General features: G+C 47.8%; 1 protein-coding gene across 1 annotated transcript in view; it reads left to right on the top strand.

Annotated features, from left to right (window-relative positions):
- The first annotated feature begins 3,617 nt into the window (after positions 1–3,617).
- The window catches only part of LOC136613056 (oocyte zinc finger protein XlCOF22-like), a 32,378-nt gene continuing 14,059 nt past the window's right edge, over positions 3,618–21,936 (top strand). The window contains exons 1-2 of the mRNA XM_066593882.1: positions 3,618–3,658; positions 7,266–7,410. Coding sequence (XP_066449979.1) covers positions 7,333–7,410 — 78 coding nt within the window. The 5' untranslated portion in view covers positions 3,618–3,658; positions 7,266–7,332. The remainder of the gene's footprint in view (positions 3,659–7,265; positions 7,411–21,936) is intronic.

The raw sequence follows: 21,936 nt of genomic DNA, 5'->3' as shown, positions 1-21,936 counted from the left end.
CTCCATCCATCCTGACCCCCACACATCACACACACAGCTCTACTCCATCCATCCTGACTCCCACACATCACACACACACACACACACACAGCTCTACTCCATCCATCCTGACCCCCACACATCACACACACACACACACACACACACAGCTCTACTCCATCCATCCTGACCCCCACACATCACACGCAGAGCTCTACTCCATCCATCCTGACCCCCACACATCACACACACACACACAGCTCTACTCCATCCATCCTGACCCCCACACATCACACACACAGCTCTACTCCATCCATCCTGACCCCCACACATCACACACACAGCTCTACTCCATCCATCCTGACCCCCACACATCACACACAGCTCTTCTCCATCCATCCTGACTCCCACACATCACACACACAGCTCTACTCCATCCATCCTGACCCCCACACATCCCACACAGCTCTACTCCATCCATCCTGACCCCCACACATCACACACACAGCTCTACTCCATCCATCCTGACCCCACACATCACACACAGCTCTACTCCATCCATCCTGACCCCCACACATCACACACACAGCTCTACTCCATCCATCCTGACCCCCACACATCACACACACAGCTCTACTCCATCCATCCTGACTCCCACACATCACACACACACACACACACAGCTCTACTCCATCCATCCTGACCCCCACACATCACACACACACACACACACACAGCTCTACTCCATCCATCCTGACCCCCACACATCACACGCAGAGCTCTACTCCATCCATCCTGACCCCCACACATCACACACACACACACAGCTCTACTCCATCCATCCTGACCCCCACACATCACACACACAGCTCTACTCCATCCATCCTGACCCCCACACATCACACACACAGCTCTACTCCATCCATCCTGACCCCCACACATCACACACAGCTCTTCTCCATCCATCCTGACCCCCACACATCACACACACAGCTCTACTCCATCCATCCTGACCCCCACACATCACACACACAGCTCTACTCCATCCATCCTGACCCCCACACATCACACACACAGCTGTACTCCATCCATCCTGACCCTCACACATCACACACACAGCTCTACTCCATCCATCCTGACCCCCACACATCACACACACAGCTCTACTCCATCCATCCTGACCCCCACACATCACACACAGCTCTACTCCATCCATCCTGACCCCCACACATCACACACACACAGCTCTGCTCCATCCATCCTGACCCCCACACATCACACACACAGCTCTACTCCATCCATCCTGACCCCCACACATCACACACACAGCTCTACTCCATCCATCCTGACCCCCACACATCACACACACAGCTCTACTCTATCCATCCTGACCCCCACACATCACACACACAGCTCTACTCCATCCATCCTGACCCCACACATCACACACAGCTCTACTGCATCCATCCTGACCCCCACACATCACACACACAGCTCTACTCCATCCATCCTGACCCCCACACATCACACACACAGTTCTACTCCATCCATCCTGATCCCACACATCACACACACAGCTCTACTCCATCCATCCTGACCCCCACACATCACACACACAGCTCTACTCCATCCATCCTGACCCCCACACATCACACACACAGCTCTACTCCATCCATCCTGACCCCCACACATCACACACACAGCTCTACTCCATCCATCCTGACCCCACACATCACACACAGCTCTACTGCATCCATCCTGACCCCCACACATCACACACACAGCTCTACTCCATCCATCCTGATCCCCCACACATCACACACAGCTCTACTCCATCCATCCTGACTCCCACACATCACACACAGCTCTACTCCATCCATCCTGACCCCCACACATCACACACACAGCTCTACTCCATCCATCCTGACCCCACCCATCACACACACAGCTCTACTCCATCCATCCTGACCCCCACACATCACACACACAGCTCTACTCCATCCATCCTGACCCCCACACATCACACACACAGCTCTACTCCATCCATCCTGACCCCACACATCACACACAGCTCTACTGCATCCATCCTGACCCCCACACATCACACACACAGCTCTACTCCATCCATCCTGACCCCCACACATCACACACACAGCTCTACTCCATCCATCCTGACCCCCACACATCACACACACAGCTCTACTCCATCCATCCTGATCCCCCACACATCACACACAGCTCTACTCCATCCATCCTGACCCCCACACATCACACACACAGCTCTACTCCATCCATCCTGACCCCCACACATCACACACACAGCTCTACTCTATCCATCCTGACCCCACACATCACACACACAGCTCTACTCCATCCATCCTGACCCCCACACATCACACACACAGCTCTACTCCATCCATCCTGACCCCACACATCACACACACAGCTCTACTCCATCCATCCTGACCCCCACACATCACACACAGCTCTACTCCATCCATCCTGACCCCCACACATCACACACACAGCTCTACTCCATCCATCCTGACCCCCACACATCACACACACAGCTCTACTCCATCCATCCTGAGCCCCACACATCACACACACAGCTCTACTCCATCCATCCTGACCCCCACACATCACACACACAGCTCTACTCCATCCATCCTGACCCCCACACATCACACACACACAGCTCTACTCCATCCATCCTGACCCCCACACATCACACGCACAGCTCTACTCCATCCATCCTGACCCCCACACATCACACACACACAGCTCTACTCCATCCATCCTGACCCCCACATATCACACACACAGCTCTACTCCATCCATCCAGATCCCCCACACATCACACACAGAGCTCTACTCCATCCATCCTGACCCCCACACATCACACACACAGCTCTACTCCATCCATCCTGACCCCCACACATCACACACACAGCTCTACTCCATCCATCCTGACCCCCACACATCACACACACAGCTCTACTCCATCCATCCTGACCCCCACACATCACACACAGCTCTACTCCATCCATCCTGACCCCCACACATCACACACACAGCTCTACTCCATCCATCCTGACCCTCACACATCACACACACAGCTCTACTCCATCCATCCTGACCCCCACACATCACACACAGCTCTACTCCATCCATCCTGACCCCCACACATCACACACACAGCTCTACTCCATCCATCCTGACCCCCACACATCACACACACAGCTCTACTCCATCCATCCTGATCATCACACATCACACACACAGCTCTACTCCATCCATCCTGACCCCCACACATCACACACACAGCTCTACTCCATCCATCCTGACCCCCACACATCACACACACAGCTCTACTCCATCCATCCTGACCCCCACACATCACACACAGCTCTACTCCATCCATCCTGACCCCACACATCACACACACAGCTCTACTCCATCCATCCTGACCCCCACACATCACACACACAGCTCTACTCCATCCATCCTGACCCATTCAGCTCATCCAGCTAGCATTATATTCAGTACAGCAGCATTCCAGATCCAGAAATCACTACCGGGTCATGTGATCTCTTGCTCCTCCCACAGATGACTGATCACATGACGGTGACATCATCACAGGTCCTGGAAGCAGGTGTGTTGCTGTCCTGCTCTACAGGTCAGTGTTTCTCCTCAAGTCAGGTCAGTGGGGGAGGGGAGGATTAACCCCTTCAGGACTGACGGTTTGGGGCTAAAAATAATAATCCCCCAATAATCTATATTTTAGCCTTCCTGCTGTCCCGGGGATACAGTCTGGCTGTCCTGACCCCGTCCGTATCACTCCTGCCTGCAGGGGATGATGGGGGACGTTGTCCCCCCCGAGACCCCCTCTAGCGCTCACATGACCGACCCGCACCATTCTCTTCTGCTTTTATAACTTCCCTCACTTGTCTCCTAGCAACATGTGGAAAAACATCACAAATACGCTAAGTAATGGCATCCGCATTGTGTTCGGCGCCGCCAGAGAGGGCGAGAGGCTCTTATATGCGGAATCAGAGGGCGAGAGGCTCTTATATGTGGAATCAGAGGGCGAGAGGCTCTTATATGCGGAATCAGAGGCCGAGAGGCTCTTATATGTGGAATCAGAGGGCGAGAGGCTCTTATATGTGGGATCAGAGGGCGAGAGGCTCTTATATGCGGAATCAGAGGGCGAGAGGCTCTTATATGTGGAATCAGAGGGCGAGAGGCTCTTATATGTGGAATCAGAGGGCGAGAGGCTCTTATATGCGGAATCAGAGGGCGAGAGGCTCTTATATGCGGAATCAGAGGCCGAGAGGCTCTTATATGCGGAATCAGAGGGCGAGAGGCTCTTATATGCGGAATCAGAGGCCGAGAGGCTCTTATATGCGGAATCAGAGGGCGAGAGGCTCTTATATGCGGAATCAGAGGGCGAGAGGCTCTTATATGCGGAATCAGAGGGCGAGAGGCTCTTATATGCGGAATCAGAGGGCGAGAGGCTCTTATATGCGGAATCAGAGGGCGAGAGGCTCTTATATGCGGAATCAGAGGGCGAGAGGCTCTTATATGCGGGATCAGAGGGCGAGAGGCTCTTATATGCGGAATCAGAGGGCGAGAGGCTCTTATATGCGGGATCAGAGGGCGAGAGGCTCCTATATGCGGGATCAGAGGGCGAGAGGCTCTTATATGCGGGATCAGAGGGCGAGAGGCTCTTATATGCGGAATCAGAGGGCGAGAGGCTCTTATATGCGGAATCAGAGGGCGAGAGGCTCTTATATGCGGAATCAGAGGGCGAGAGGCTCTTATATGCGGAATCAGAGGGCGAGAGGCTCTTATATGCGGAATCAGAGGGCGAGAGGCTCTTATATGCGGAATCAGAGGGCGAGAGGCTCTTATATGCGGAATCAGAGGGCGAGAGGCTCTTATATGCGGAATCAGAGGGCGAGAGGCTCTTATATACGGAATCTGCAGAGAATAGAACGGCTGCCATCTTTTTATGCGCACAACATCTGCAATACATATCTGTAAGTGTGAGGGAAGCCGAGAGAAGCACGGCGCTGAGGCCATTACACGCAGGTGTCGTACACAACAAACATCCATTCCTGTGAGCCCGGCGCAGTTACCATCCATTACCTTATTTGTACCGGCTCTATACAGGAATAGGCAGAAAATGTGAGAGCGAATACCGGACATCTTATAGGTATTACATTATGTCTGCAGCGCCAGACGGGACGCGAACCGTGAGAAGCGGAGATAGCTGAACTGTGTCACTGCGGCCATTGCCAATTCTGTCCAAATAGCAGCGTCTGCAGTGCTGTTAACAACTGATGACTTGTGCTGGTGACTGTCGTGACGCCAGTGCCATACAGCACAATAGTTACTAGTGAAGGAATCAGACGGAAGCTGAGAGCGTCAGGAAAGTCACCAAGATGGAAGCAAGTTACTAATCTTCACCCAATGGAATGGTTACACTTTTTTACAAAATGCAGCCTAAAGGTTTTCTTCAGTCTTACAGTGGTCACATCGATTGCTTAAACAATTGCAGTGAGGTCATGGGATGACTTGGGGATATATGGCTGTGAGGAGACAGGATGACTTTGGCATATATGGCTGTGAGGAGACAGGATGACTTGGGGATATATGGCTGTGAGGTGACAGGAGGACTTGGGGATATCTGGCTGTGAGCAGACAGGATGACTCGGCGGTTTCTGGCTGTGAGGAGACAGGATGACTCGGGGATATCTGGATGTGAGGTGACTGGATGACTTGGGGATATCTGGCTGTGAGGTGACATGATGACTTGGGGATATATGGTTGTGAGGTGACAGGAGGACTTGGGGATATCTGGCTGTGAGGTGACAGGATGACTTGGGGATATATGGTTGTGAGGTGATGGGATGACTTGGGGATATCTGGCTGTGAGGAGACAGGATGACTTGGGGATATATGGCTGTGAGCAGACAGGATGACTCGGCGGTTTCTGGCTGTGAGGAGACAGGATGACTCGGGGATATCTGGATGTGAGGTGACTGGATGACTCGGGGATATATGCCTATGGGGTATCAGATGGTTTGGGGATATCTGGCTGTGAGGTGATATATGGTGCTTGCTTCTACAGTAACCCTTCTGTCAGAGCTGGACACTTAATGCTGTGCTGACTTCCTCACCCAAGGTGACTATACCCGGCCTCAGGGGCTTTACCTCTCCCTCACACGCTCATTTTGAACTCTGATTGGAAGAAGAATGGCTCCTGCATTTCCTTCTTCAGAGCTTTCAGCTGCTCCAGGATCTCTCTTCCGACCACTACTTCCACTCCCCATCATCTCCTCACGGCTGCTCTCACTAACCTCCATCACGCACATCCACTCTGCATCACCAACTATGGTAAATGCACACTTCCTTCTCTCTCTCTTTTTTTTTTCACTTTCTCTTTTTTTTCTTTATCTCTTTCTCACTCTCTCGCTCTCCTTTTTTTTCTCTTTCTCTCTTTTCTCTCTCTCTCATTTACTCTCTCTTTCTCTCTTATTTTTTCTTTTTCTCTCTCTCTCTATCCCCGAGTCTTTCTCATCAGGCAGACTGGCCAATTACAGTTAGAACTGCCAGCAGCCAATAGGAAAGAGGCTAGTTGCTGGGCAGATGAACCTGTAGTTAACCTTTGAATCCCTGCGTAAATTCCCACACTCCCTAATATATCAACAGCACTGTGTAGGACCCCTCTGGGTCACTATGTATGTACCCCAAAAGCGTACTAATAAAAACTACAGCTCATCATGCAAAAACCAAGCCCTTTTAGAGCTCTGTCCAAGGCAAAAAATGTGTTATGAAACTTTGTTTTTACAATTGTTATTTTTTTTATGTCAAATGGATTTTATTGTGCAGAAGTTGAAAAATCTAATAATATCATAAATATAAAAAATAAAGTAAAAATATTTAACTATCGTAATCGTACCGACCCACAGAAAAAAGTTATCATATCATTTATGCTGCATACAAGTCTATGGGAGCGGTAAAAATCCATATTTAATTTGCGTATGCACTGCAGATTTACACAGAATGAACGGGGAAGTCTTCTGTATCTTACTGTTTTTGTTCACCCACATAATTACGCTGGTATCACTACATATTAACAGACACAAACATTTACAAACTACACACACAATGGCTGTATTTGTATTGTGCAAATATGCAGCATGTATTTTCTCCAGTAAAAGTATTTATTATTTTGTATCTCTGTGGTTTTCATATTGATTCATCTTCTTTCCCATCAGGTCCGACAATATAATATCCTCTGTTGTTATCTTCTATATAACAGTTTCCCTGATTGGCCTGTCAAGGATGGAGAAGGACAGAGACAAGATGGCGGAGAGTATATTAAATCTCACCTTAGAGATAATCTTCCAGCTTACTGGAGAGGTGAGAGATTCTGATGATGTCACATTACATCCTTCTTACCTATGGTAATAACAGATGATGTCACTGGAGAGGGGAGAGATTCTGATGATGTCACATTACATCCTTCTTACCTATGGTAATAACAGATGATGTCACTGGAGAGGGAGAGATTCTGATGATGTCACATCACATCATTCTTATCTATGGTACTAATAGATGTTTTGACTGGAGATGGGGTAAATTCTCATGATGTCACATCACAACATTCTTATCTATGGTAAGAGATGATGTCACTGGAGAGGGGAGAAATTCTGATGTCACATTAATCTTATCTATGGTACTTATAGATGCTATGACTGGAGATGGGAGAAATTCTCATGATGTCACATTACATAATTCTCATCTATGGTAATAGAGAGGAGTGAAATCTGATGACGACAAATTACATTATACTGGAAATTGGAGGGATTCTGATACTGTCACATTGCATAATACTTATCTATGGTAATAACTAGAGATGAGCAAGCATGCTTGTCCAAACATTAGCATACTCGAAGGTACTCGTTACTCGAGTGAGCACCATGTGCTGTTCGATAAAATTTCACCCTCTCCTCCCCACATGTTTTGCGGCTTTTGTAGCCAATGAACATGCAGGGAAGGCTTTCGCACCTCCTGCTATAACGTGCCAGCCCTGTGCACATCTATAGCAGTGATTGGTTGGCCAGATCAGGGGACCTAGGATCATAAAAACTCAGGTCACCTGATGCTTGCCTCACATGGAGGCTGGATTAGCTGAGGGACAGAGCTGCTGTGAATGAGGGAGAGTGTTAGTGTAGGTTAGAAGGAGCGTTTAGGCAGGGATCCATCTTCAAAAAACCCAACAGTCCTTTTTAGGACTACAACTCTACTTTAGTGCATCATCAGTTTGGCTGCCTGGGACCAGTAGTGCGCACAAAGCATTCACAAGCATCCCGGCTGTATACTGCATACTGTTACCGGATCTATACAGTATACTGCTACTGGTGTACACAGAGTATATAGGAACTAACAGAACTCCTCATTTTTCGTTTTTTTTATTTGCTTTTGGCTGAAAGCATTTGCATAATAGACCCAAGTGTGTGTCCTGTTGATCCACGCTATATAACAAGACTGTACATATTTTACACTGTCTATTTTTGGCTTAAAGCGTACGTAAAATACTGTTAGTGTGTGTCCTCTTGATCCGCACTATATAACAAGACTGTACACATTTTACTTTGTCTGTTTTTGGCTTAAAGCATACGCAAAATACCTCGCAGTTTGCGTAGCATTTTGACGCTGTGCATTATACAACATGATCAAGATTTAGGGGTAAGGGTCGAGGACGTGGGCGTATAAATGAGGGTGTGGGCAAAGGTCAACATCCTGGGTGGGGTGAAACAGTGCCTGCTGCTGAGGGAGAAGTAGAACGACATGTATCTACGCTCCCTAGCTTCATCCCACAGTTTGCAGGTCCGCGTGGTACACCATTATCAAAACTACAACAGTGTGATCAGGTGATGACGTGGATAGCGGATAACGCGTCCAGTAATTTATTCACCACCCAGTCTTTCACGCAGTCCACTCATGCTAGCCACTGGACCTGTGAATCCTCACGCTGATCCTCCTTCCTCCCAGCCTGGTCTCTCCAGGTAAAGGAGAGATTTAGAACAGGCATACTCATAGGAACTGACCTCAGGTCCCTTCCCTGAGTCGCAAATAATGATTCATGAGCCACCTGAGAAGTTTGTCGTGACCAATGCCCAAAATTTGGACAATTCACAGTCTCGGAGTGATGAGGGTGGGGGCTTCCAAGTAGTGTCTCAAAAGGTATTTGTTTATGATGATGATGAGACACAGTTGTCTGTCAGTGAGGTTGTTGTTAGGGCAGTAAGTCTGAGTGAGGAGCAGACTGAGGATTCAGAGGAAGAGCTGGTGGATAATGAGGTGACTGACCCCACCTGGCTTGCTAAGCCTACTGAAGACAGCGCTTCAGAGGGGAAGGCAAGTACAGCAGCAGAACAGGTTGGAAGAGGCAATAGAGTGGCCAGTGGGAGAAGCAAGGCCAGAGCAAGTAATCCCCCAATTGTTCCCCACAGCACCTCCTCGCAGCAAGCTCCCGAACAGAGAGCTAGGTGTTCGAAGGTCTGGAGGTTTTTTAATGAGAGCATGGACGACCGACGAAGAGTGGTGTGCAACCTGTGCCGCACGAAGATCAGCAGGGGAGCCACCACCAGCATGCGCAGGCATATAATAGCTAAGCCCCCGATGAGGTGGAACTAAGGCCATTCACCGCCTGTGGGTCACACCCCTGCCTCTTCTCCTGTGTCACATGCCGGCACTAAGAAGCAATCCCCCTCCCAGGATGCAGGCATGAGCGTCTCCCACCCTGCACCCACCCCTTTACCTGCACGGTCCTCCACTGCCTCCACCAATGTTCAGCTGTTGTTACAATGAGGCCGGTCAGGGACCATGGGTGGTAGTGGCACGGTTCGTATGGCGTTTTGGGATGGTGTTGAGCTCACATTTGGGTGGGCGAGCAGTGGTGCCATGCTCCGGTGTGCGGGCGCGGCGTGTGGCACGCCAAGGGGCGGAGACTCTTGAATATAGTCTGCCAGCTGCTGATAGCAATTGCCAGTTATTGGATCCGTTCCCTGTGTGTCTGACTTCGGTCCTGCTCTAGTAAAAGTTACGTTGTCTCGATCCAGCTCTGCCTGTGTTCAGTGGTTTTCCTGTCGTGTTGGTTTATTCCATCGGCCTAGCCTGTCGGTACTAGTAAGTTTTCATCTACATAGGTACGGCGTTTCCTTCCTGTCCTGCCACTAGGCAGCGTAGGGTCAGTGTTGGCGGCCTGGACCTCTCCACCTTTGGGGCTACCTCTAGGAAGGGACATTGTTGTGAGTGAGGGTCAGGGAGTTCCACGCCATGCGTACCTGTGCACCCTACTAGTACTGTAACATAACTGGCCCAGAAAATATTTTCCTGTGGTTTTTTAAGGTGGGATTCACTGTGTGAATGGAGTCCTACAAGACGGTACTAGTAAGTTGTCATCTGCATACAAACGTTTGAGCGCAAGAGCAAATGCAGCCACCCCCCCCCCCACATGCACAATCGCTAAACGTGCATATCTCCAAGCTGCTGAGCCTGGAGATGTTGCCATATAGGCTTGTAGAAACTGAGGCTTTCCGCAACCTCATGGCGGCGGCTGTCCCTCGCTACTTGGTCCCCAGTTGCCACTATTTTTTCCGCTGTGCCATCCTTGCCCTACACCAGCACGTATCACGGAATATCAACCGTGCCCTCACCAACGCGGTTATTAGGAAGGTCCACTTAACCACCGACATGTGGACAACTGCTGGCGGGCAGGGACACTACATCTCCCTGATGGCACATTTGGTTAACCTGGTGGAGGCTGGGACCGAGTCTGACCCTGAGTCCGCTCACATGCTACCCACACCGAGAATTGCGGGTCCTACCTTGGTCATGGTTTCTCCGACTTATTATGCCACCTCCTCCACCTCCCTCCTTATCCACCTCTCAATTACCATCTATGAGCACGTCGCCTTCAGTCGGTAGCTCGATGCGCTGCAGCACTGCGGTGGGAAAGCGTCAACAGGCCATGCTGAAACTCCTGAGCTTAGGTGACAAGAGGCACACCGCCCAAGAGCTGTTACAGGGTTTGGCAGAGCAGACAGATCTATGGCTTTCACCGCTGAATCTCAAACCAGGCATGGTCGTGTGTGACCTGGTGGCGGCTCTGCAGCCTGACAGACTAACACACGTGCCATGCCTGGCCCACATGCTCAATCTGGTGGTTCAGCGCTTTCTGAATCTACCCCAATTTGTCTGAGCTGCTCAGCAAGGTGTGTCGCGTGTGCGCACATTTCAAAAACTCCACCACAGATGCTGCCACCCTCAGGACACTGCAACAGCTCTTCCAGTTGCCAGTTCACCGACTGTTGTGCGACATGCTCACGCGCTGGACTTCAACTTTGCACATGTTGGCCAGGGTTTACGAGCAGCGTAGAGCCATTGTTGAATACCAGCTGCAACATGCCCGTCGGAGTGGTAGTCACCCTTCGCACTTCTTCACAGAGGAGTGGGCATGGATGCCTGACATCTGTCAGGTGTTAGGAAACTTTGAGGAGTCAACAAAAATGGTTAGCAGCAATGCGTAACCATCCCGCTGCTTTGCCTGCTGAGAATGTCGCTGCTAAGCATTAAGGCAGATGCTTTGCAGATAGAACAGGAGATGGGGGTTTGACAATATGTCGCTTGATAGCCAGACCACCCCCAGAGGGGCAGAGGCTTTTGTTTAAAGGTCTGGCAGGGACTTGCGGTCACTGCCAGTTATTGTTTTCCCTCAGTGTGCTAGCTAGTCTGCCTCTGTAGGTCTCCTACCTCTATCAGCTTGTTTGCTATAGTTGCTACCATCTGCCAGGTTTTTCCATCTGCCTCGGTTCTGATTAGTTTGTTCGTGTTGGTTGCTTTTCATCTCCCTTTTCTGTCATTATTCTACCCTTCCATCAGGTACACCAGCGTCCCTTCTCGGTCCCTAGTGAGAGTAGGGACTGCCGCCCAGTTGCCTGCCCGGGGTTAGCCAGGAGTGGAGGCAAGCAGGCAGGCACAGGGGTTGTGGGTGAGATCCAGTGCAACCTGGGCTGTCGTATAAAGGGTAGTATACCGTAACATAACCTTTCCACTCTCATTCCCGAAGAGGAAAGGAGTACGAGAGTGATGCAATACCACAAGGCCCTGGTGGAAAAGCTGATACTAAACTTCCCATCTGACAATGCTAGCAGTAGAGGACGTAGTTCAGTGGGCCAACTAGCAGGGGAGACGAGGGGAACAGGCAGCATGTCCAGCGTAGGCAGAGGAACACTGTCCAAGGCCTTTGCCAGTTATATGACACCCCAGCCAGACTGTGTCACCACTCCCCAGTCTAGCCTGAGTTGGAGGTAACAGTGTAAAAAGATGGTGAGGGAGTACATAGCCGACCGCACCAACGTCCTCCGTGATCCCTCTGCTCCATACAATTATTGGGTGTCAAAGCTGGACACGTGGTACGAACTTGCGCTGTATGCCTTGGAGGTGCTGGCCTACCTTGCCGCTAGTGTGTTATCAGAGAGGGCGTTTAGTGCTGCTGGGGGTATTATCACGGATAAGCGTACCCCCCTGTCAACTGGCAGCACCGACAGGCTTACACTTATTAAGATGAACAAAGTCTGGATTTTCCCTGACTTCTCTTCTCCACTGGTGGAAAGAAGCTTAAGATTTACTCTTGGTAAACAAATACCCTGCACTTTTGCTCAAAAAATCTTTCAGGTTCTCACCTGCAATTTTGGTAAAAAAAATTCTTCTTTTTAAAATAGGTTGTTTTCTTCATTAAAAATGTAGAAGTACTGGCCTCTGAGTCCCCCCTATGCTGGCGTGTGTGGCTAATGAAATGCTGCAACGGAGGAGGCATGGGATGGCACCTATAATCATATATTAATTTGTCTGCGATTTGTCAGCTATGGAGTACAATTTTAAAAGGGTCACACGGCGTACGGACACGTATCCCAGCGCGGTGTCCATCTTTGGCCACTAATTTCTTTACAGTTCATGATGTCTTCCCCTGGGGCACTGGTTAACAAGCTCTCCGGGAGAGGCAGGGGCTGGGACAGGCGGTAGCTTGCCTGTTGGTGGAACGCCACCTAAATCCAATTAAGCAAGTATGAGCTGTCGCTCAAAAAATCTTTCAGGTTTTTATCTGCACTCTTAGTAAACAAATCTTTCAAGGGTTCACCTATACTCTCGGTAAACAAATCTTTCAGGAGTTCACCTATACTCTCGGTAAACAAATCTTTCAAGGGTTCACCTATACTCTCGGTAAACAAATCTTTCAGGGGTTCACCTGCACTCTTAATAAACAAATCTTTCAGGGGTTCGCCTATACTCTTGGTAAACAAATCTTTCCGGGGTTTACCTGCACTCTGGGTAAAAAAAATCTTTTGTTTTAGAATGGGTTGTTGAATTGTGGTGATGTGTAGAAGTACTGCCATCTGAGTCCCCTTTATGCCCACATTTGTGGCTCATAAAAGTTTTCTGACGGAGGTGGCATGGGATTGGAATTATGATCATACGTTAATTTAGGCCACAATGCTGATAAGAATTGCTGATATCGCCCACAATTTCAATGAGGGTCACTACCAGGCCCTGCCAACCCTCCGCAGTGTGTCTCCTGTTCCTCCTCAACCAATACGAACTTATAAATAGGCATGAGGGTGGTGTGGCTATCAAGTGACCGTGTAGCATGAGGACAGCTGAACGCTGCGCTGGTAAAAATTTCAGTCAGCTGTGGCCTATTGAGTAGGCGAAGGCGTGCGCCTTAGCCTGTCTGTGATGAGGATAGCTGGACGCTGTGCTGTGAAAAATTTCAGTACGCTGTGAACGCAGGCTCATGCTTTCATCCTGCCTGCATGTAACACAGGAGAAGAGGCAGTGGTTTCACCCGAAGGCGGTGACCGGCCTTCGTTCCACTTAGTGTGGTGCTTAGCTAAGATGTGCCAGCACATGTGCCTTGCTAATTATGGTCTGGCCCAACTAAATTGTTAGGGGGGTGGCCACCAGGCTCTTGCCCACAATTTGGCTTAATGGCTTCTGTGGTGTTTCCATCACTTTCTGATGTTTTCAGGTAAATCTCACACCAGAGCATGGGCCACCTTGAAAAATGCTTGAGTCTCCCATTGACTTCAATGGGGTTCGTTACTCGAAATGAGCTCTCAAGCATTACAAAAAGTTTGGCTCGAGTAATGAGCACCAGAGCATTTTGGTGCTCGCTCATCTCTAGTAAAAACAATATGTCACTAGAGAGAGGAGAAATTCTAATACATGGCAATAACAGATGTTACTGAAGAAGGGAGAGATTCTGATGATGTCACATTACATCTTTCTTATTTTTGCTAATAGATAATGTCACTAGAGACGGGAACAATTCTGAGGTCGCATTACATCATTCTTATCTATGGTACTATCAGATGATATGTCTGGAAACGGTAGAAATTCTGATTGTTATTGGAGAGGGAGGAGATTCTGATCATGTAATGTTACATCATTCTAATATGTGACAATAAAAAATGGCACTGAAGAGGGGAAAAATTCTTATATTGTCACATTACATCATTTTTATCTATGGTGCTAATAGTCGCTATGACTGGAAATGGGAGAAATTCTGATGATGTCACATTACATCATTCTTATCTATGGTATAACAAATAATGTCACTGCAGAGTGGAGAGATTCTGATGATGTCACAATACATCATTCTTATCTATGTTAAAGATTGCAGAAATTGTGTCATCACATTACATAATAATAATTATCTTTATTTCTATAGCATAAACTTATTCTGCAGCGCTTTCAAGCATCAGAGAACACAGACAATACAACAACTGCATGTGATATACAATCACTTTGAAACAAATGGGGTGGGAGTGATACAGGAGGTACAAGTGGGAGGAAAATAACGCACGGTGGAACACAGGCAGTGTGGGAATTACATGTGGAAAACAGATGTTAGGCAGCAAAAGGGGTAGGGGTGGTAAGGAAGTGCAGGGGTAGAGGTTGTATGCAACAGGCAGAGCGGACAGTGTGGGGAGCCATAGGGAGGGGCAGGGGGACTAGGTCAGGAGATTTGTTAAGCCTCTTTGAAAAAGAGCATTTATAAGGTGCGCCTGAAATTTCGTGAATCGGGAATTGTCTGGATGCCTTGGGGTAGAGCATTCCAGAGAATGGGTGCTGCTCTGGTTAAGTCCTGTAGGCAATCATGTGAGGCTCGTACTAGAGGGGTGTTTAGTCTGAGTGTGTCAGTGGATCGTAGTGTGTGGGCTGGGTCATGTACGGACAGGAGGGAAACGATGTATGGTGGTGCGGTGCCAGGGAGAGCTTTGTGGATGAGGTGTTTGAATTCACTTCTTCAGTGGATAGGCAGTGATATTTTGGAGGAATGGTTCAGAGATGTCACAGGAAGAGGTGTATAGTTGGGTGTCATTAGCATAGAGATCTAGGGGTGATGGAAAAATCCACTCTGTGCTCTTTGGGACTCCGGTGCACTTCCACCGTAGATTATTCAATCAGCAACCAATATGCTTGAAAACGTCTTCATTAATTGAATGTCACATGTATCGGCACCACACAATGTGCCTTTTTCAAGCATCAAGATCTAAACCCACCTTGTATCAGGTGAGTAAATATTCACCTTCTAAATTTGTTTTAAATGAAGAATTTACGAGACGCAATTCTGATATTTCTTTCCGTTAGTGTAGCGATGGTATTAGAGGCCGAATTTGTGGATGGTTTGTCCAATTGGGGCTGTGTAGATAGAGAAGAGAGGGTCATGTAGGATTAGTAGGGAACAGTTTCCTCTCGACTTTACCGTCATCGGGTCATTTGAAACTTTTGTGAGAGCTGTTACGGTCAAGATGAGAGGGTGGAAACTGGACTGGAGGGGGTCGAGGAGAGAGTTGTCAGAGATAAAGCATGTGAGGTGGGAGTAGACCAGGCATTCTAGTATTTTAGAGATGAAGGGAAGGTTTGAGACTGGTCGGTACTTGGCAGCATCAGTCGGTTCAAGGGTTGTTGTTTTTTTAGCAGAGCGGATATGATGGAGTGTTTTGAATGAGAAGGGGAAGATCCCAGAGCTTAGGGAGACGTTGCAGATGGTGATGAGGTGGGTAATTACAGCTGGGACAAGGGATCAGAGGAGATGAGGAGGGAGAGGGTCGCTAGCGCAGGTGGTGGGGCGAGCGACAAAGCAGCCTGGAGACTTCTTTCTCTGTCGTTGGTTCCAACATAGAAAGTGAATTTGGATCGATGCAGTGCTGAGGAGATTGGGATCTGTACTAGCCATGCAGTTTTCTGAGATTTCTTTTTGCATGTTGTCTTTTTTTTTTTTTTAAATAGTTGGCTAGTTCTCTAGCACTCAGATCCATCATGGGGGCCTTTTCTTTGGGACTTAGTATTACCATGCAGCGGTTGCTAGTCTTCCCTGGGCAGCGGTGTGTGGGGTCCTGCGGTCAGTGCAGCTGCCATGCATGAGCTCCCTTTCGTTGTGTTCTGTTGGGAGTTGGCTGTCTCCTTCTCTGGGCGGAGGCTTTTGTTTAAAGGTCAGGCAGAGACTTGCAATCACTGCCAGTTATTGTTTTCCCTCAGTGTGCTAGCTGGTCTGCCTCTGTTGGTCTCCTGCTTCTGTCATCTTGTCTGCTATACTTTGCTATTATCCACCAGGTTTTACCATCTGCCTCAGTTCAGCTTAGTATTGTTCGTGTTGGTTATTTACATCTGCCTTTTCTGTCAGTATTCTACCCTTTCCATCCAGGTACGCCAGTGTTCCTTTTTCGGTCCCTAGTGAGAGTAGGAATCGCCGCCCAGTTGCCCGCCTGGGGTTAGCCAGGAGTGGAGGCAAGTAGGCAGGGACAGGGGTTGTGGGTGAGATCTAGGGCACCCGGGCTGGCGTATCAAGGGTAGTATACCGTAACATAATAACTGGCCTTTAAAATTGCTCTCATATGGAGGCTATGAGTACCCTCACAAGTCAGTTGCAGGATTTAGTGGACGTTACCCAAGACCTGTCTGGTCGTATGTTGCCACAGGAGCAGCGGGAGTTAGGGCATGTTTCTACCGCCCCTTCTATTCCTGAGCCCAAGTGTCCGCTTCCTGAGGTATTTTCAGGGAAGAGGAGCAAGTTTTTTGTTTTTCAGCAGGCATGTAGATTGTATGTCCTGCTCCTCCGGCTCAGAATCCGAGAAAGTTGGATTGATTATGTCCTTACTTCGGGGTTCCCCCCAGACATGGGCCTACTCCTTACCTGAGAGTTCGGCTTGCCTGCAGTCAGTTGATTTGTTTTTTGGGAACTTGGAGGTATTTTTCATGAGCCGGACCGTCTTTCTGACGCTGTCAAGGATCTACTCATTTCTCATCCCGCTCCCGTGACACTCAATGATGCGATGGAATTGCCAGTTAAAGCTGACACCAGCCTGAGATCTAGAAAAGAGGAATGTCAGGCCTGTAAGGCTCCTACTTCTCCCATGCCAACTTCTGGTGCCGAGCCTATGGAAGTGGACCAGCTAAGTCCCGAGGAACGGCGACCGTTCCGGATGATTCATCATCTCTGCCTCTATTGTGTGAAAGCCAGACATCATATAGCGACCTGTCCTCAGACGTGTCTACAACATCAGTCCAAACCGGTGGAAAATTTCAGATTCTAGGCGATTTTTGGGAGGATCGCCTAGGATCACAGGTACTCCGTAAGTTGTTGGTGCCTTTTCAGATTGGCTTCCGGAATTTTACTCAGTCCAGTTAAGCTTTTATTGATTCGGGTGCTGTCGCCAATTTGATTAAGTTTTGTCAGACCTCTGATGACTGAATTCTCGGCGTTAAAGATTCCCATACCCTTCACTAGTATTGATTCTACCCTTTTGTCTGCAGGTGTTGTACAATGGAGGACTTCCATGTTACAGTTCACTGTGGATATTCTCCATTCTGAGAATCTATCGTTCTTGATAATGGAAAGGATGTGCGTTGATGTAGTGTTTGGTATGCCCTGGTTGGCACTGCACAATCCCCGATTTGATTGGTCCACTCGGGCATTGACACATTGGGGGTTCTCCTGTTATAGTCACTTAGCTACTATGTCCATGTGTTCAGCAGATACCATACTTATTCCTGAGTATTTGTCTGATTTTCATGATGTATTTTCCAAGAAACTGTATGAGACTTTGCCTCCCCATAGGGAGTGAGACTGTGGTATTGATTTGATCCCCGACAGTCCCATCCCTAAGGGAGCCATTTTCAATTTGTCTGGGCGTGAGCATGAAGCCCATAAATCCTATATTTCGGAGTCTCTGGCCAAACGACATATTAAGCTGTCCAGGTCCCCTGCCGGGGCAGGTCTCTTCTTTGTAGAGAAGAAGGATGGGACATTGAGGCCTTGTGTGGATTATCAGGCTTTGAATAAAATTACAGTGAAGAACCAGGGCTCCTTGCCCCTGATTCCCGATTTATTGAATCAGGTGGTAGGGGCCCACTGGTTTTCCAAATTGGACTTAAGGGGAATTTATGATTTAATTTGCATCCGAAAGGGAGATGAGTGGAAGACCGCATTCAAAACCTCGTTCGGACATTTTGAATGTCTAGTCATGCCCTTCGAACTTTGTAATGCCCCCGCTGTGTTCCAGGGGTTTATGAACGTGGTCTTCCACGACTTCCTGGGGGTATTTTTGGTCTCGATGACATTCTGGTGTATTCCCCAGACTGTGATTTACATGTGCGGCACCTGAGGATGGTTCTGACACATTTGCGTGAGTACTAACTTTTTGTCAAGTTTGAGAAATGTATTTTTGGTACTAAACAAGTGTCTTTCCTTGGTTACGTGATTTCAACCACTGAGATTCAAATGGAGTCTGATAAAGTGGCAGAAATCTCCCAATGGGTCAGACCAGATAGTCTGAAAGCTCTCCAGCGGTTTTTAGGTTTCGCAAATTTTTACCGTAGAGTCATTAAGAATTATTATGTTATTGCTCAACCGCTGACCGATCTTATCAAGAAGTAACATAGTATATTAGGCTGAATGAAGACAATGTCCATCTGATTCAGCCTTTATTAACCTCCTTGTTGATACAGAGGAAGGCAAAAAACACCAAGAGGCAGAGCTAATTAGCCCTATCTGGGGAAAAATTCCTTCTCAACTCCATAATGGCAGTCAGAATAATCCCTGGATCAACCTCTGATAGTTCCTACCTGACTGTAAGACCAAGATCAACAACCCGCTGGTCACCTAATGCCTATAGCTTGTAATATCCTTCCGCTCGAGAAAGACATCTAGTCCCCTTTTAAACTCCTCAATGGATTTTGCCATCACCACGTCCTCAGGCAGATAGTTCCACAGTCTCCCTGCTCTCACAGTAAAGAACCCCCTTCTGTGTTAGTGATGAAACCTGCTTTCTTCTAGACATAGTGGATGCCCTCTTGTTACAGTTGCAGTCCTGGGTATAAACAGATCACGGGAAAGATCCTTGTATTGTCCCTTAATGTATTTATACATGGGTGTTTTGATTGCCCCTTAGCTGTCTTTTTCCAGGGTGAATAATCCCAACTTTGATAGCCTCTCTGGGTATTCCAATCCCCTCATTCCAATTATTAATACAGTTGCCCTCCTTTACACCCTCTCAAGCACTGCTATATATTTCCTGAGTATTGGTGACCAGAACTGTGCACAGTATTCCATATGTGGTCTGACAAGTGCCTTATATAGTGGAAGAATACTGATTTCATTCATTGCCCCTATGCCTCTTTTAATGCACCCCAAGACCTTATTAGCGTTTGCAGCAGCTGACTGACAATGGTTGCTCCAGTTAAATCTACAATCCACTAGTACCCCCAGGTCTTTTTCCATCTCACTTTTCCCTAGCTGTACCCCATTTAGTGTGTATTGGTGACATCTGTTTCTCCTACCCATGTGCATAACCTTACATTTGTCAACATTTGCCATTTTTTTGCCCAAGCCCCCAGATTATCTAGGTCTCTTTGTAGCCATGCATTGTCCTCCGTTATATTAATTATCCTGCATAACTTTGTATTATCTGCAAATATTGATATTTTACTGTGCAGTCCCTCTATCAGGTCATTGAAAAAATATATAATAAACAGAATGGGCCCTAATACTGAACCCTGTAGCACCCCACTAGCAACGGTGGCTCAGTCAGAGTATGAACCATTTATTACCACCCTCTGCTTTCTATCTCAGAGCCAATTCTTTACCCAGATACACACATTTTTACCCAGTCCGAGCTGTCTCATTTTATATATCAACCTATTATGCTTTAGAGAAATCCAGATATACGAGATCAATAGACTCTCCCAGGTGCAGCCTAGAACTTACTTTATTGTAGAAGCTGATCAAATTGGTCTGACATGATCGAACCCTCATGAACCCATACTGGTAAGGAGTTATTTCGTTGCTCTCCTTGAGGTATTTTAGAATGGCATCTCTCCATAATCCCTCGAATATTTTTCCAGTTATTGAAGTTAGACTTACTGACCTGTAGTTTCCAGGCTCTCTTTTGGACCCCTTTTTGTATATTGGAACCACATTGGCAATGTGCCAATCCAATGGTACAACCCCGGTCTTGATAGTATCCATAAATATTGGAAATAGTGGTCTAGCTATCACTTCACTTAGTTCCCTTAGAACCCTTGGGTGTATTCCATCTGGGTCCATCGATTTATCGATTTTAATCCTCTTTTAACCAGCTCTACACTTCCTCCTGTGTTAGGCATGCAATATTTTGCAGGGAGTTCGTTTTATTCCCCTGCATCTTGTGTGACATTTCCTTTTCGTTCGTGAATACACTTGAAAAAAAACCCTATTTAATAGATTTGCCTTCCCCCATCGTCTTCCATGAGCTCTCCTGTATTATTTGTTAAAGGGCCAGTGCAAATTATTTTGCTGTTAATTTAATTGAAGAATAGTTTAGGGTTGTTTTTGCTCTCTTTGGCGATCAGTCTTTCTGCATTCTCCTTAGTAATTTTGATCTTTCCTTTACATAGGCCGCCTGCACACGAGCGGGTCGGATCCGGCAGCGAGAATTCTCGCCGCGGGACCCGACCCGAGAGCCTGCAGGGACGAGCGCGTACTCACCCGCGCCTGGTGGCCCCGACTCTTTCATGTGCCGGCTGCCGCGCAGCCGGCGCATGCGCAGACCGGAGCCGGCGGCCGGGTGAGTGCGTGCTCCGCACAAAAATAGGACATGCCGAGGTTTGTTTGCCGCGCGAGATTTCGCGCGGCCAAACCACGGCCGCCTGCATAGGAGTGCGTATTGTAATGCACTCCTATGCAAACTTTCAGTGGCGGAAATCCCGCGGGAAATCCCGCAGCGGGATTTCCGCCCGTGTGCAGGCGGCCATACTTAGATTTTTTTTCCCTGTATGATATTAGCGCTTCTTTGCTGCCTTTTTGTTTTAGCAGTCTTTTTTTTGTTCTTTGCCCCCATTACAGTCTTGTCAAGCCACATTGGTTTCCTTCTGCTTGTAGTTCTACTGTTTTTAAAGGGTATGAACTGCTTACATGAGGTAATTAGGATGTTTTTAAATGTTTCCCATTTGCTGTCCGTACTGATATTTTTGAGGATTTTGTCCCAATTAATGTTACCGATAGTAAAGCAAAATTTGTTCAGCTCAGAGCTACTAAAGTTAAGTTTATTTGTCACTCCCTGATGACTTTTCTTATTGAATGATAGCTGGAAATTAATAATATTGTAATCACGATTTCCCAAGTGCTCTTCAACCTGCACCCCTATTATTCGGTCTGGTTTGTTAGCTAGTACTAAGTCCAGAGTGGCCCTCCCTCTAGTTGGCTTCCTTATTATTTAGGTAAGGTAGTTATCTTTAATTGTTCTCAAGAACTTAACATCCTTGTAAGATTTACGGGTCTCGTTTTCTTATATTATATCCGGATAATTAAAGTCCCCCATAATAATTACTTCATTGCAG

Source organism: Eleutherodactylus coqui, chromosome 2 (genome assembly GCF_035609145.1).
Source record: "Eleutherodactylus coqui strain aEleCoq1 chromosome 2, aEleCoq1.hap1, whole genome shotgun sequence".
Lineage (NCBI taxonomy): Eukaryota > Metazoa > Chordata > Amphibia > Anura > Eleutherodactylidae > Eleutherodactylus > Eleutherodactylus coqui.
This window is presented reverse-complemented; position numbering and strand designations above follow the sequence as displayed.